This window comes from Nanorana parkeri, unplaced genomic scaffold (assembly GCF_000935625.1).
Source record: "Nanorana parkeri isolate BGI_ZX_2015 unplaced genomic scaffold, ASM93562v1 scaffold492, whole genome shotgun sequence".
Taxonomy (NCBI): domain Eukaryota; kingdom Metazoa; phylum Chordata; class Amphibia; order Anura; family Dicroglossidae; genus Nanorana; species Nanorana parkeri.
In genome coordinates this window covers 565,749-583,705 of record NW_017306760.1, presented here as the reverse complement: position 1 = coordinate 583,705, position 17,957 = coordinate 565,749, and the positions used below count along the sequence as shown (strand labels likewise).

The 17,957-nt window shown below is 47.3% G+C and overlaps 1 protein-coding gene across 1 annotated transcript in view; it reads right to left on the bottom strand.

Moving 5' to 3' along the window:
* The window catches only part of ACAA2 (acetyl-CoA acyltransferase 2), a 20,008-nt gene that overhangs the window by 1,950 nt on the left and 101 nt on the right, over positions 1-17,957 (bottom strand). Inside the window, 10 exon segments of the mRNA XM_018561006.1 lie at positions 658-821; positions 942-980; positions 1,173-1,187; positions 4,619-4,626; positions 6,267-6,396; positions 7,787-7,962; positions 8,303-8,453; positions 11,007-11,123; positions 12,566-12,694; positions 15,278-15,462. Coding sequence (XP_018416508.1) covers positions 658-821; positions 942-980; positions 1,173-1,187; positions 4,619-4,626; positions 6,267-6,396; positions 7,787-7,962; positions 8,303-8,453; positions 11,007-11,123; positions 12,566-12,694; positions 15,278-15,462 — 1,114 coding nt within the window.

Here is a 17,957-nt window from a genome sequence, read left to right as displayed (position 1 = left end):
GAGAAATAAAAAAAAAAATATATATATATATATCCTTGATTTTTGTTTGCCGTTTGATAAACATGGGGAGACTAAACGAAAATAACGAAATTCCAGCGATCAGCAGCAGAATATAAACAATAGGTTTCAATAGCCAGCCTGCTATTGGCTATTGGAAATTGCAATAGCAGGCTGGCTATTGTGCCCGCCCAATGAGCAGGAGGAACGGGCCGGAGAGATAACTTTCTCTCTAACAGCCTGGCTATTGCTCCCGGCTGCTGACATTCACCTATTGGCTGGGAAGCTAGGGGGAGGTTGCTTCGGAGTTACTACTAACGCTCAAGCAACTAGAAACTACAATTACCCGACACCTACCGAACCCCGTGGGTGCCGGATAACTGGGAGTTTACTGAAAATATATACATTAGTGCAGGATTGGGCTAACTCCGGCCCACCAGCCATTGTTGAACTACAAATCCCATGAGGCCTTGCAAGATTCTCAGACACAGGCATGACTCCCAGAGACAGATGCATCATGGGATTTGTAGTTTCACCCCAGCTGGAGGGCGGAGTTTGCCCACCCCTGCATTATACAGATGATATACACTAGTGACAGAAGACTTGGATGCTAAAGAGACACATTGATGCTGAATGTATAGTGTATTCATTGGGACATACCTCAGTTCATGGGTAAGATGCGCTGTGATTCGAGACCCAGATGCGGCCAGGGGATGGCCCAGCGCTATGGCTCCTCCATTTACATTTGTCTTTTTAGGATCTAGCCCTAGAGCCTTCTCCACTGACAAGTACTGAGCAGCGAAAGCCTCATTAACCTGGGTACACAAGACATTAGAAAGAGTTTAATCCAGGAGAATGACAAATGGCCAGATACACAAGAGATGTAACACCTTATTCATGGAGTGACAGTATAACAGTATTGATCCAAACCACCAAGAAAAGCCGTCCCTTTATTGAAGGCAAAGTCCACTTTTTTTCAAAGAAAATAAATAAATACACAAAAAACACGTCCTCATAAAAAAATACGTGGCTTTATTATTTTTTGCATTGGAACCACAATTTTTGTGTTAAGATCTACTTTTCAAATGACGAGCTACATGAGATCTCCAACAAAAAAAACTCCCTCGCTCTCTCTCTCCTGGCTGTCTCTCCATTCTCTCTTGGCTGTCTTTCCTCTCTGTCCTGGCAGGCTTTCCTCACTCTCTCTCCCCTGGCTGTCTCTCTTTGCTCTCTCCCCTGGCTGTCTCTCCTCTCTTTCCTGGCTCTCTCTCCTTGCAAACAATGTAGTGCAACAGGCTGTGTAAACTAATATTCTTTGATGTACTACAACCACCAGAATCCACCAGAAAGGTGTCGGGAGCTCGGCTCAGCAGACTCGGGCTAATAGGTAATCATGTGTGCACAGCTAAATGAATATACCAAAATGGAATAAAGGGGCCGCCATTCACACCCTTCCTGATCTACCAGCATCAGCTTTGAGCATCTACCCAATGGGCACCCCTGCACTAAAGCATTCAAAATGTGATCAGTGGATTGTGGGTGCAATGCTACGGCTCCTGCAGACTCTCCATCTTGTCCATGTCCGTACCAAGGTAGCCAGGGGTAGGGGAGCTAGCTGGAGGTCATATCAGAGAATGAGGTCACCTGCACTGGACTGGGTGGTATAGAGGCAGCAGTGAAGTTGCATGAGAATGGCTGCAGTAGTAGTGTGCAGGTTAGATGGGGATGTTGAAAATCAGAAGTATAGAGAAGGGCAGCAACATCTGGAATATCAGACAGATTGGGAGAAGATTACAAGGGTGTTGGAGAGCAGCTGCCAATCACTAGATGTGATGTACCACTCAAAGCATTGGAACACTTATTTCTTTATTATAGATATTTATATAGTGCTGACAATTTACAAAGCACTTTACATACTGAAACCCGAGTACCCGGAGGGAACCTACGCAAGCACAGGGAAAGCATGCTCCTTGCAGATAGTGACCTGACTGGGACTACACTGCTGCACATACACTGCAGTTCATTGTAGATCGACAGACACCATTTATTTTAAAGGTCTGCTGCACCACGGCTGAGCTGCACAAATGTAATAAATGGGATTTCTAAAAAGGGTGTATTAAAAAGGATTTAAAAAATCCCTCAACACCTCTATCCACAGCCTAAGGAGAGTCATGCAACACCAAATACCTCGGAGGTTTTCTCTTTATGGCAAAAAATTTTGTATTCTGGTAACTGTACGGGATTAATGGGGGGCAGGCTTATAAAGCATTATTTGGTGAATGCACGGTATGCATGTATGTAATCCCTGGCAGGGTCATGGGGATCCTATTAGGGATGCACCGATACTAGTATCGGTGTTGATGCAGAGTATTTGGGCGAGTACTCTTACTCGCCCAAAATGCTCCGATGCCCAGCCAGATACTTCCGGTATCAGGAAGCCAGGCAGCGTGTAATGACGCGCTGCCTGGCTTCCTGATTGATCGGGAATCTGGCTCCATGCTCCCTTGTTACAAGTGACGAGGGAGCATGGAGCCGGCTTCCCGGCCAATCAGGAAGCCGGGCAGCGGGTAATTACACGGCGCCCGGTTTCCTTAATGGGACTTCCGGTATCGGTGAGTACCAAAAACAAAATATCCGTCCTCGTACTCGATACCGAAATACCAGTATTGGTGCATCCCTAGATTCTATGATCAGGGCTCAACATTTCAAGTCCTGAGCTACTAGCCACCAGTTGCCCCACCTAACCCTTACCCTGCCCCGGCCTTAACTCCGCCCCTAAACACACCCTCTCAAATAATCTTACGATAATTCTTATCTTACCATAGTTGCCACTTGTAAACGGCAGATTAGGGATTCCTGCTGCAGGAAAACGCAAGTTCCTGACACAGGAATCTCTAAATCACACCTGAAATATACTGTAGGTGTGAATGGGGCCTAATATACACATTCACTAAAGGTGTCCATACACCTGCCGATTATCGTACGATAGTTGTGGGTGATCCCTCGATCGTACGATAATCGGCAGGTGTATGGGCTTTTCTACTGTAAGGTCGTACGACTTTCGTCTTCCGAGCACGCTGAAAAACCTGACGAAAATCCTACGATTTTCGGCGGGTTGGAAGACGAATGCCGCACGGGCCGGTGTGCGCACACTGCCCGCTCAGCACTGCAATCTTTGGAAGCCCTCCTCTCAGCGGGGCGGGCTTGCGATGATCGCAAGTACGATGACCTTACAACCATCGCATAACGAAAGTCGTGCGATGGTTGTAAGGTGTATGGGCAGCTTAAAACACAATACACTGCTCAACAACGTTACACCCCCCACCCCCTGCACAAATATAATAATAAAATTCCCCCACAAAGCAGACCTCTGCAGCAGACCTCACTAATCACCACCAGATAACCAGGGATCGATCCTCCTCACATACATTCTTTCTTTTGGCTGGAGCTCAGAACTGTCAGAGCTCTGGCCGAAATAAGCCAGAGCTGACAGGAGCTGCTCTGCATCCGACACAGATGCAGACCGTGGAGCTGCCCCCGCAAGTCAGGTACGCGGTGTGCGACCGTGTGCCTGACATGTCAGCTGGCCACATAGTACCGGCTCGCAGGCCGGAGTTGGCACGCGGACCGGTACTTGGAGACCCAAATTTTGAGCCCTGCTATGATACACAGTAACCACAAATATTCCTGTAATACATTGCAGCCAGAGCTACTACAGTGTATTACAGTGTCTTCCGGGTCCAACTACAGCCTCTATGCTGAGCAACTTCCCTGTAGGGTGGTGACATCAGGGCTCTGCCCCTTATACAGTCGGAGAATGTCTTGTATTCATTTAGAAAAATACTAGGCACCTAGAATGGCTGCTCTGAATAGCGAGCAACTCTGTTTCCACAACACAGGGAAGTCCCTCAGCATAGCAGTTGTCTCAGGACCTGGAACACACTGTAATACGGTGTAGTAGCTGCAGCCACTATGGTGTATTAAAAAGGATCCCCATGACCCTGTCAGGGATAATATACGACATATATGATGCAGGCTGCCAGTTACGTTAAAGCAGATACACACACACACACACACACACACACACACACACACACACTAGCAGTGTACTTCCTGGAGGCTGTGCTGTACAAGTCTTCTCTCTCCATTTCCTGTATCGACAATCACATTCAAAACATCCAAGGCAGGACTAAATCTCTTTGGCTGTCAAACTTTTTGGAATTATTTTTAGAACAGGGTTTCTGTATGCAAGAGGCCGCAAGAGGAGTGTTCCATTATCCCCAGCAGGTGCGCTCCAGGATCACCCAATTACAGGCAAAGGGTTTGGGGTAGGCTACTGTAGTTGAACAATGTCCATTTCCATTTTTTGCGGTGCGTTAGCATGCATTGCATTAAGGCAGCCCAACGAAATTAATAAGCTGCCAACACACCCTGATTTTTTGTAATGCAACACCCTACTGTGTGTTGTAATGCTCTGCAATGCAGGTGTGTTGCCTTGGAGAGTTGGGGTGCCATTTAAAATGAATGTAGTGTACACCACTGACACACACACAGCTCAGGAGTGTGGAATGTCACAGACAGACATTTCTTTATGTGTGGGAAATGGTTTTTGATGCAGCACAACGGGGCCTATGTTCTCAGAGAATGTATGAAATGCATGGATGGTGAAGATTGTACAGAGCCCTCTCTTTATTCTTCATGGTGCTGCTGCATTCTATATGTTTAGTTACAAGTACTTTAAGTGTATGTAAACAAATATATAATGCTTTAGATGTGGTGGCTGCATTAGTTTTCTTTTGACCCGGTGATCCAGTCAGCAACACATTTTCTGTCCTGGGGATGACAACACACACACTGTATTGCATCTATGAAGGAGCAGTGTGCTCACCCTAGGACAGGAACTGTGTTAGGACTACAGAACACCACCTGCTCTCCTCTGTTTCCATAGCGTAGATCTTAAGTAGTTCAAAAAGGGTGAACTGGGCAAGGCTGATAACACTGCCCGAGATCGCAGGGCTGCACAAGCAGAGAGTACAGGAAGTCAGGAGCTCAGTCTCCTCCGATCACTGGACCCAGAAGTGATGTGCATTACATCACTTCCGGTGTCACGATGCACATTCTCCGTGTCTCGGAGCCAGGAGAGGAAGCAGATCTCTGCCTCATCAGCTTCTTTGGGGTCCTTAGGTGACATTAGGGGTCTGAAAGACCCCTGATGTCTCCATAAAGGAGGACCTGTCGGGGGCTTGTTCGCTTGTAAAAAAGTAAAGTAACAAATAAAATAATTTTTTTTGTAAAGTCCTCCGCCCCCCGATGCGCACGCACATACAACGCAAACATGCGCCAGGTGCGCCAACATGCAAAAATGAAAATTGCACCACACGTTACATATCGCCGCGAACGCCGGAGCGAGAGCAATCATTCTAGGGCCAGCAATCACTGTTAACACTGAACTGATGAGCAGTTAAAGCGTTGCCTATGGGAAATTTGGGCGAACTGTTCACGGGCGAACAGTTTTAAAGCTTTACATGTTTGGTATCTATTTACCCGGCGTGACCCCCATCTTTTAGATTTTACCAAAAAAATTGGGTGTTATATTCGGTTTCTGTGCACTAAATTTCATTTAACCGTATTTTATCCTAAAAATACTGGTCTGATAAACATTTGCACAAATACTGTGCTAAATAAAAAAATGCAACTAGCATATTTTTATTCTACTGGGCCTCTGCTTTCAGAACATATATCATTGTTTGGGGGCCTGAAGCTGTTTTCTACCCAAAAATTTAGATTTTATCATGTGTGCGCAAATAGTAAGAAATTGCTCTGGACAGCAAGGGGTTAAAGGGGGGGGGGGAATTCTACAATCATTAGTGGTCATTGGCACCTGCTGAAATCCTCTTTCCACTGTTGTCAATGGACTGAACTTTTATAAACACTGCCAGTGTTTACACCGGTGATGGTTTGTATTGGTTCATGGCGATCACAAGGTACAAAGCGACCCCGATTGGCTCTATACCTTGTGCTCGTGATCTGAGCTGTTCAATGACAACTTGATCACAGCCACTGGTCATCCGGGTCTGTTTTCTGCATCGCTATTTTTAAATGGCACACCAGAAAATATCTTCTACCTCTCCGCCATTATTATGTTTTACAATACAGTGGTATTGAGATGGTTATGAAAAAGAAAAAAAGCTGATCCAAGATGTTAACTTGATGTAATCTACCGTAGATGTCGGAAAGGAAGGAAGAGAATGGAGGAGGATGTTTCTTACCTATGCCCATGATCTTGGGCTCACATCCAGAAACATGGTAGGCTACGATCCTGGCGAGCGGGGTGAGCTTGTGCTTTGTAACGGCTTCTTCGCTGGCCAAGATGAGAACTCCGGCTCCATCGGAAACACCCTGGAACAAGAATAATAGAAATATTGCAGTGTGTGATCACCCAGGTATGATCTACACATTATTATTAGACTGTTTTTCTGAGATGTGTGGTGTAGAAGTTATCCCCGACCCACACACGGCTCCTGAAATCATCAAAGGCTCTGCTAAACCATAAAGAATGTATTCAGTAATGATAGCCAAGTGCAGCAACCAATCAGAATGTACTTTTCTGATGTCAGGCCACCACATAATACTGTCTGGGTGTTAGTTGCTATACTACATCTGACATATTAAACTTTTGCAATAGTAACCAAAAGCTGGCACCCTCAGACAGCTCCTCATAACTTTGACCTCCTTTCTTATGTTCTGGGTATCCTGGGAAGCTCATGTTCCACCCCTGGTGCCTTTCCTGGCTAATTCGTTACCAAGCACGCCAGTTACCTTTAAGCACATCGCCGGGTCCCCGAAACATAGAGCACTCTGATATACAAACACCGTCAGAAACAAAGCGGATAACTGGCACGTCCCCCTCCCAACTCTGCTTAACTAATGGTTCTTACAGCCAAATTTCAGATCCACCCAACACCCATCAGACTTCTCACTAACCCCCTTCCTGGTAGGGAGGCGAGTTAGCCAGTCATTGACTTTCCCTTAACAGTATTTGAATATTAAAAGCAGCACATGGTTTTTGGTTTTGGTGCTCAGCAGCTGTTCTTCAATGGCGATAGGTAAACTCATTATCCAATTGTGAGGCCTGCACGGCAGACGAGCCAGTGACTTCTGTCACATTTACATTTTAATGTGCCCTATGCTTTGGGGGCCTGGGGCACTGGACATGCAGCTCAGGAGGTAGAAGGGGGCCTGGGGCACTGGACATGCAGTTCAGGCGGTAGAAGGGGGCCCGGGGCACTGGACATGCAGTTCAGGAGGTAGAAGGGGGCCCGGGGCACTGGACATGGAGTTCAGGAGGTAGAAGGGGGGCCTGGGGCACTGGACATGCAGTTCAGGAGGTAGAAGGGGGGCCTGGGGCACTGGACATGCAGTTCAGGAGGTAGAAGGGGGCCCGGGGCACTGGACATGCAGTTCAGGAGGTAGAAGGGGGGCCTGGGGCGTCAGTTGATTCTGGTTACAGTTTTACACTAATTGTCAGCCAGGAAGAAATATTTTTAAAATGAGCAATTTTATTGCATGAGGCCAATAAAGACTTCAAATCAAACATCACACTCGAGCTCCTATACCTAGAGCTAGGCCTCTGCTTTCATCAACTAAAACTACAGTTCTCGTGGCTCATGTGCTGTGATTTTCATTAACAGCATTTTAATGGAGCCAAGCATGCGTGACAGAACAATACTATTCATTGTTGGGATTACACTGACTCCATCTATATAATCTGACACAAAGTGTTCCTTACCGAGGCGTTCCCAGCCGTCACCACTCCATCCTTCTTGAACACTGACGGCAGTTTGGCCATTTGCTCCAGGGTGGTCTGGGGTCTCGGGTGCTCATCTTGCTCCATTTTTACAAGTCCTTTCTTTGTTTTGATTTCAATCGGGGCCATTTCTGCTGTGAAGTATCCAGCGTCCTGAGCTGAACACATAACAAAAGCCAAGAGGTTACACTACGAGGGGCAGGAAATGGAGTTAGAACCGTTTCATACAAATAGTCCCTGGGCATCATGTGGGAAAAACTTTGCAGACCCCAGACGGCCACATTTACTATATCACCAAAGGCATTGTAGTTACCCACAAGTACACAACACAATGATACAAAGGTCACCTTTAAGGGTTAACGTAGACACTGATGTGATCAAGCAGCAATCTGAACATTACTAGGACTGGTCTGAGAATATAATCTTACTTCACGGGGATGTCAGAATGTCGGAGAGGGTCCCGTCTGCAAACAAAATGAGGTTTCACAAATGACTCACCAGCTTTCCACCTCTGCTGGCTCTGGTAGCCGTAGTTGTCACAGTCCTGCCTGGAGATTCCATATTTTTCAGCCAGGTTCTCAGCTGTGATGGCCATGGGGGTCTTTATTAGGGAATCAGTAAGCCCAGCCCAGAGAGTATCTTCCATTTCCTGCTCATGGCATTGCTTTCTCATTTTTTACAACACTGGGATCTATGTGATCAGAGCAGGACATCAAACGGAACACTGTTCTCATTCAATCTGGTCAGTTTCGATGCCTCACTAGCTGAATTCCGATCATTGTTAGCCTCCGTGTGGCTTAAACGAAGCCAGTGAAAAGGCAGCCAGTGTGATGTCTGGTTCCAGCATTGCCTTTTGTGTGGGAACAGTGTGGCAGCCAATGCATTTTGGAACATAGGACTGCTGCACAGCATGGACTCATGTCAAGAGGCTGTACTCCACTCCAGAAGTTCATGAAAAAACAAACACCTCACTATATATTGTGGGTACACAATTTTAAGCTAAATTAAGGAACCACCACATCTGAATCTCTGGGAGATGTTGTAGAGTCAAACCACCAAATGGCGCATGTATAAAGTCACTCGCACTCCAATAGAATTGCAAGTGAAAAACGGTTTATTGACTCGATCACATCATATAGCAACGTTTCGGAACAACAGTGGTTCCTTCTTCAGGCAAACACATACCGTTTGCCTGAAGAAGGAACTGCTATTGTTTCGAAACGTCGCTATATGATGCGATAGCAATCGAGTCAATAAACCGGTTTTGACTTGAAATTCTATTGGAGTGCGAGTGACTTTATACATACACTTATCTTGGATTGCTGGAGGTATTTGCAGTCACTTTGGCACCCACTCAACTCTAAGGGTATCATTCGGTCAGGAGTGCGATGGGTACACTGGATTTTAAACCACCAAATGGTTCGCATATCTGTCAAGGACTTCAGAAACCGGATTCCCAGCCCTGAGCACCGTCTGCGGCCATTACAAAGAGTCTCGTTCTCCCAGATTCATTCTTAGTTAATGTTTATCATGAAGAATGCAGTAGGTGGTAGTGGAGACTCGCCAAGCTGGCCAGGAACTCCAAACACTAAATGAGAAACTATGGCCAAGAGATCTTCTCAAAAAGAGATACACTGTATGGCTCAATGTTTGTGGACACCGGAACATCTCACCTACCTATATGGCCAAAAGTTTTGAACACACCTTCAAATTAGTAAGTTAAAGTGGAACTTAAGTCAGGTTATTTAAACTAAGGATGCACCGATACCAATACTAGTATTGGTGCCAATACTGAGTATTTGGGAGAGTATTCCTAGTCGCCCAAATGGTCCGATACTTATCCCCGATACCGGAACTTCCAGTCAGAGGAATATTTCCTCTGACCGGCAGTGCCGTAGAGGGAACATAGAGCCAGCTTCCCGTGCGATCAGGAAGCTGGGCGGCAAGTAACGACCCGCCTCCCTGATTGGAAGGGAAGCCGGCTCCTTGCCAATCAGCATTGAGGCGAACAAACAAGCGGCTCAATGCCGATTGGCTGGAAAGCCGGTTTCCCAGCCAATCATAATCCAGCCGGCCAAACATGGAGCCAGCTTCCCAAGCAATCAGGAAGCCGGGGCGGCATGTAATTAGCCTCCGCCTGGCTTTCTGATTGTCGGCTCCATGCCAGCAGAAGCACCGGTATCAGTACTTTGGATCGGCGAGTACCGACAGCAAAATACCGGTACCGTACTCGATACATTGCTGGCAGGTAGGCTTTTATTCCAGGAAGACAGACCAAGTAAAGCTTCTGTTGTTTCAGCTAGCAATGTTTGTAATTCATGAACTTTCGGCATGAGCACGCGTGGGAGTTATGTCATCCCAAGATGGCCAATGAAGATGGACAAAATGCAGAACCGTGAAGAAGACCAGATGAACATGTCAGTGCTATGACAAGAGACTGCTGCTGTTGCAGCGCTGGAGGGGTCCCCCTGGCAGGTATGTTGGCCAGAGTGTGCACATTAGGACTAAATGCCCACCCACCATGATGCAGAATTTGTTCTGCTTTGAGATGTTTCCCGGGAAGGCTGCTGGTAATGCTACAGAATACAATGACATTTAAGACAAATGGAAGCATCCAACCTTGGAACAAAAGTTTAGGGGGCATGCCATTTTCTGTTCCAGCAGGATTGTTCCCCTTGTGTACAAAGCCAGCTCCATAAAGACATGGGTTGAGGAGTTTGGTGCAGGGAACCAGAATGACCAGAACAAAGCCCTGACCTCAACCCTACTGAACGTCTTTGGGATGAATTGAAATGTCCAACTGCAACCAGGTCTTCGCATCCAACATCAGCACCTGATCTCACAAAAGCTCTTTTGGCTGAATGGACACAAATTCCCACAAACACTCCAAAATCTTGTAGAAAGTCATTCCGGAAGAGTGGAGGCCTTTCTAGTCACAAAAGGGAAGGTGGACAATTCTATACTAATGCCCATTGGGTTGGAATGTGATGTCCAACAAGCTCATATTGGCGTGATGGTCAGGTGTCCACAAAATATTGGCCTTACAGTGTAGAAGACGACAGGGAGGACCGATTGGTCTTCTCCTATAACAAATATCATTATTGGATAAACGGGCCCTTTAAAAAGTGTCAGAAACAAATCATTGGTTGCTGCAGAGCAACACAAACAGTTCTGATCAGAGATGCAGTTCCAGTGTCGGTACCTTGAGGTCCAATCCCAGCTTGGTTCCAAATCGGATATTTCGAACAGCGTATGGAGACTGGCTCATGCTCTCCGATCCTCCGCACATGACGATCTCTGACTCCCGCAGAGCAATTTCCTGGGATAAAAAAAAAGAGGAGACGACATATTGTCATTTATTGTTATGCGAATGGCCTTTCCATTTCTACCTGCAGTCAGCCCTCACTTTTGTAAAACAGATCGAAGCTTTTCCCAGAGGTCTGCACAGGACGTAACGTGAACCAGCACTTCGTTTATTCCGGTAAAACTCTCCAGGAAATTGCTCGGAAAGAAACATTTTTTCCCCGCGCAGTAAAAGTTAAATTCCACGTTAAAGCCAAAGAACAACTAAAGCCTAGAATTGGGAAGGGTCAGAGTCTCTGCTAGGTTTTTATTGTTGTCCGAGTCCATATTGAGAAGGTTGCCCCTCGCTTCCTGCCGAGACAGGAAGTGATGAGAAATCTCTTCAACGGGGACACAGACCAAACAGCCAAGCGGAGCGGAGCTGCTGACATTGGTGGGAGGAGGGGAGAAGTGATGCAGCAACTGAGCTCATCCAGTTTCCTCCTCCAGAAATGCCTCCGCTAACCCTGCGCCTGGCAGTGACGCGGAAGCTCAACCCACCCCACTTCCCCTCTCAGCACTAACTTAGCAGCTCAGCAGCTAAGCTTACCCTGCTTCCCTTTTCCCAGAAGTATCCCAGCAGCTTAGCTCCTCCTTCTCCTAGCAATTATTCAGTAGCGCAACTCCCCCTCTCAAGGGTGGCACAGCAAGTCAGCTTATCCTGCTTCTTCCTCCCAGCAGTGATTCAGTAACTCCACTCCCCCTCCCAAGGGTGGCACAGCAAGTCAGCTTATCCTGCTTCTTCCTCCCAGCAGTGATTCAGTAACTCCACTCCCCCTCCCAAGGGTGGCACAGCAAGTCAGCTTATCCTGCTTCTTCCTCCCAGCAGTGATTCAGTAACTCCACTCCCCCTCCCAAGGGTGGCACAGCAAGTCAGCTTATCCTGCTTCTTCCTCCCAGCAGTGATTCAGTAACTCCACTCCCCCTCCCAAGGGTGGCACAGCAAGTCAGCTTATCCTGCTTCTTCCTCCCAGCAGTAACTCAGCTTTCCAACCCCTGAGCAGTGACTCAGCTGCTGCCTAGCTCATGATGCCAGCCTTCTAATCTGTAATGTAGAAAATAATGGATGGAGTGCAAAACTAATGAGAGAGCCAACCTATAAGACTTCTGTACTTTGGCATGAATTGCTCCACAGTGTCTGCAGTTGCAGAGGTCAGTGACGGCTTTTTTCAAAGCTCAAGCTTAAACAGGAGTAAGCAGCCGCAGCTCTTTGTCTCTCTAGAACGTTTCTGGCGCAGACAAGGCAGAGAAAGCAGAGCAGATCGCTTCTAATTAACAAAGGAAGTTGCACCCCCTTTGCTAAAAAGGACCAGGACCTGCTCCGTTTTTTCCATTTAGAAGAGTGGTGCGGTCCATTCTTGTAATCACATTACCACTCATCTAGGTGAGATCACTATGAACACTGATGTTGACCATTACCTGGCACCCGTTGACAACGGACTGGAAACCAGAACCGCACAGTCTGTTGACCGTCAGAGCCGGAACAGGAACGGGGATGCCAACACGGAGGCCTATGTGTCTGGTCAGGTAGATGGCGTCGCTGGCGGTCTGGAACAATAAATGCAGATTTATGTTAATGGCGGGCGTTCAGGAACACAAAACAGTCAGATCCACTTCTATACAGCTACTACATCCAGGATTAGAAGACATGAAAACGTCTCAGCACAAGAATAATGACAATAGAACTATTGTAGGTCCAATACAGGATGTCTGAACAGAGGAAAAATAAAATACTCAGAGGAGCTGCTTTGGACCCGCCATGCCATAAATAAAAGAGCCGACAGTACATTGCCCAGTCATGTCTCCATCTTTGTATTGCCCCTGTAGTACATATTCTTCACCACAAGATGTCCTCAACCTCCCAACCAACATCACCCAAACCAGAAGACCAATGACAGGTGGTGTCATGGCCCCACGTTCCAGTGCTGTCCATCTTTTCCAGCGCCACCATTTTTTTTCTGGTTTAACCCCTTCATGACAGCTTGTTTTTGGTTTCTGTTCGTAAATGACTGACACACTTTTGACATTTTTGCTGTGTGATTCTTCCACGTCAGTAATATACTTTCTTACAAAGTGCACCCACACATATTATATATTGTTTTTTAGAGGACAGATAGGGCTATATATTTATATCACATATGTGTGTCTAACGCCTCACTTAGGACAAATACAAATTAAAAAAAAGAGGAAAAAAACGTAAAAAAAAACTTTTTTTCCCAGTTTTGATTTGTAGTATTTTGTTTTAACAAAACCAGCACAGCTAAAAAAAAATGCAATACATACATTCATTTATTTGTCCCTTATTTTTAATTTTTTTACACTTTTCACTTTTTTTATACTGACAAATTTTATTTATTTAATTATATCAGGCAGTCATTGTGAATTAATCTCACTATTACTGCTTGATAAATTAATACATTTTTTTTTTTATCAGGCTGCTTCAAACTTCAGAACAGCCGATAATAAGTTAGTGACACTGATCCTGCAGCAGTTCAGGATTCAGCTGTCAGTGAATGTTTCAGAAAACTTAAACATTCTACTTTCAAGAATAGATACATTATGTGTCTAATACATAACATTTTGTATCTATTCTTGAAAGTCAAAAGATAAAAAAAAAAAAAGCCAGTATAGCTTGAGAGAGATATCTCTCGATCTATACGAGCTGTCAGAATGCCGGCAAAAGCCGACATGTGTGTCTGCTTTGCTGTGACTCTCAGACACCCGATATTAAGGTATCGGGTGTCTGAAAAAGGTTAACCCTTTCAGTAATGGATCTCTAGATAGTTAGACATCCATTACTGAAAGGTAACCGCTGATTCTCAGCGGTTAGCAGCCTTCTAGTGCAGCAAATAACTCGTCACGTACAGTGTACGTGACGAGTCATTTGGTCCCTTTGTGGCTGGACGTACAGTGTACGTCTCCCGTCACGAAGGGGTTAAATGACTGCCAGTGTCATGTGACACGGTGGGCACCATACATGGCTTCGTTTTCTCTCGTTCAACAATGTCGATGGAGGAATTACCACTGCTGCCTATTGCATTTAGAAAGCTGCACCACCAGCAGTTTCCTAAACACAATGGAGTGATTTTATCGAAACTGGAGCAGACCAAATCTGGAGCAGATTTGCACTGCAGCCAATCAGCTTCTTTGTCTCATTTTTAAATCTTACCTGAGCAAACTGAAGAGAGATGCTGATTGGTTGGTGTGGAGTTGGGTGGTGCTGACAGGGCCAACTATGAATTCCTGCCAATTCTAAAAAAAAAAAACTGACTGGAATTAGAGCCGTCTATGGGGGGCATTCAAGAACAACTCTGGGCATTAGTGGGGCTACCCCTGGAACTACAAGGGTTAAGTGCTTATGGGTCTAAAATAAAGAAGGGACACTCTCCTGATTCTTGGACCCATGGTGTTGACCATTCACCTCCCCCCCCCATTGCGTTGGATCTGGAATGTGCATTGGCGTCCTCGCATCCAATGCAAGTCAATGGACGTGCACACTGCTGGAGCCTATCGGAGAAGAGGCTGTGGGGACCAGTCTAGCAACCAGGCAGGACCAAAGGACAAGTATATCGTTTTATTTTAGACCCTGGACCAGGGCTGGGCAGTTTATTTTATCAGGGGAAACTGGGATGGCTGTGGAGGGTCGAACAGATTAACACACGGTATTGCGCAATGCAGCAACCATGCGTTACAGTGTGGCAGGTGCGTTGCAGTTCATTTAAATGGCACCCCAAATGCACCTCTGCAATGCAACTGACCGCGCCGTACCACGATACCGTGCTTTGTGGTTAAAAAGTAGTGCATGCAACGCACCTGCCGCACTGTAACAAGCAGTAGTCGTTGCTGGGTGGGAAACTACATGTGCCAACCCCACGCACATTTCGGTTTAGTCCATGGGCATGAGTGGTGATGAGGAGGACCCCTGACGTCATTGGTTGCCAGGACCTCCCAGTGGTCCTAGCAACCACTGACTGCAGTTGCCTTGACTTATTTTTCACAGATATACCATGTGACCTGGATGAATGAGAACCTTCATAGGACATATGCACATTAGAGATTACAAAGACATGGGCCGAGCAGTACAACCATTGTGACAACATGGCCTACTGGGAAAGCTGCGCTAGTTCATACCTGAGCGACATTTCCGAATATCACGCTGTCCACTGCGTCAGGGGCCACATTGCCGGCAGCAAGTGCGGCCTTTGCTGCGATCTCTCCTAATTCTGTTGCCGAGTGATCCTTCAGAATCCCCCCGAAGGTGCCAAACGGGGTCCTCTTAGCGGCAACGACAAAAATACCTACAAAGCAAAGACACAGAATATCAAATAAATCATCAATATATCTGATCACAATCTCCCTTAGATCGTCCAATAACAATGCAGAGCTGAGACCTTCATGAACAGATACAAACCAATATTATCATAAAAGAATGAAGGAAAAGTCGGCCACGACAGCCGGGCAGCTGCCGAAGGAGAGGTCGGCCATGAGAGCCAGGCATTTCCCGAAGGAGAGGTCGGCCATGACAGCCAGGCAGCTCCCGAAGGAGAGGTCGGCCATGACGGCCAGGCAGCTCCCGAAGGAGAGGTCGGCCATGACAGCCAGGCAGCTCCCGAAGGAGAGGTCGGCCATGACGGCCAGGCAGCTCCCGAAGGAGAGGTCGGCCATGACAGCCAGGCAGCTCCCGAAGGAGAGGTCGGCCATGACAGCCTCTAGATTTCACTTGCGACATGCTGCAGCTTCTAATGCGCATGTGAGAAGCTCGCAGTGTGCATTGAAATCAGAGGAAGCAATTACAATCCAGGAAAGGAGTCGGTACAACTGCGCAAGACTGAAGGGGAGGTCAGAGTTCAGATTTAAAGATTTGACTGGTTGACTTTAAATGAGAAAAAAAACAAACACCTCCTCACCCCACATGTTGTATTAGAAGCCGGGCCCCCAGTCTGTACAAAAAACTATAGTCTGTACACAATTGCTGCGTCATTCGTGTTCAAGGGTCAACTATCCTTCCAAAGGTCGGCACACTCTAACCTGCTGGCTATGAAGTGCAGACAAGCCTGTGTTGCACATAGCAACCAAACGACAGCTTTCATGTAATGTAAACATGGAAGGCGGACTCAAGTTGCTATGGCAACAAAGAACAATTCCTCCCCTCCCCGTCTTTTTAAGATGTCTTTAGGATAAATCTGACCCAAACACCTTCCTGCAGGTGTAACGCAAAGAAGCGACAAAGCGGCGAGTGTGTGCTAATGTTGGGCTGCCACATATTTGCGTATAGCTGGTGCACCGTACTGTGCTGAGAGCACACTCACAGTTCCTGCTTACAATTGGGAGCCGGAGGGACCGGCTCCCAATCATGTGACCATTGTGACAGCCAATCACAGTGATCATAAAGCCAGCCTTAAAGCACTGCTGGGAGCCGACGGTGCTGAAACCCCAACTCCGGCCCAGTGTGGAAGGGTTGGAATCTTTGTCAGGTTTTTGCTGCTGTCTGCATCTCCACTTGGGAGTTTTCTTCTCACTTGCACAGGATGGGAAGTGAGGACAAATCTTCCCATGGTTGTCAGGAGAAAAATCGCCTCCACACATGTTCCAGTGACATTTTAGTTGGCCTTAAGACGGAGCAAACCTTGGCCAGCCCCATGACTGGGTGAGTGCCACGCAGCCAGCCCCCATGACTGGGCAAGCCAACGTCATGGCCGGGCAAGTGCCAGCCAGCCCTCATGACTGGGCAAGCCAACGTCATGGCCGGGCAAGTGCCAGCCAGCCCCCATGACTGGGCAAGTGATAGGCAGCCATCCCCCATAGGCAGCCATCCCCCATAACTGGGCAAGCCAACGGCATGGCCTGGCAAGCACCAGTTAACCCCCATGACAGGGCAAGCGCCAGCCAGCTCCAGCTGCTTCACTGGGATGGCAGACTCGGGGTGCGGTGAAAATCCTATGGGGTGATTTCAGACGTAGTATCCATAGAAGGGATCACCATCCTCTCCCACACAATTGTGGAAGACACCAGGATGGTACAATCGCCTTCAGATCTACCAGCAGCCATACAGTGCGAGGGCTCGCCTGATTGGACAGAGAAGATCTCACATTGTAGGTTTGGTAAAGGAATTTGTTCCGAGTAGAAGCAATCAGAGCGCATGCCCAGTATTAGATGCATCAGGCCCATAGGTGACCAAAACTGGAAATGATTAAGGGTTTCTATTTTTCTGGCCACGGAGTGTACACGCCATCCCACACTGAGGACTCATCATAAACGCATCAGGAACTGTCTGAGTATGAGGACCGCGTGTTATACTGATCCCCCAGCTGTAGGAGAGTCGGAGGCATCACGCCAATAGAGGTCTCCACCAATAAATCTGTACCACCAGTGGTGTATCAGTGTGCAGGGTACATGGGCCCTAGGGAGGGATGGGGCCCATTGCACACATTAGGGATATGGGTCAGGTAGGGGGTTCCTTGGTTTTTACACATTTTCGCCCCCAAGCATAGGGTCCCCTCCCCCATTGTTGGTTGCATGGATGCTGGTGGCCCCTTTAAGACCCTCCTACTGTTAGCGCAATCTGGACACACCCACCACATGGTACTGCATGAAGAGTTCATTAGTATGTGAGGGGGGTGTTAGCAAAATGTACACATGTAGGGGGCTGGAGTGTGGCCCCGATTTCCCTTGTTGGGGCCTCATGAGGACCCAACTTATGATCACCTCCCCCCCCCAGGAAAGGGGGCAGCAGCCACCACCTCCACCCCCCTGGGGGAAAGAGGGCAGCACCCACCACATCCACCCCCTGGGAAAGAGGGCAGCACCCACC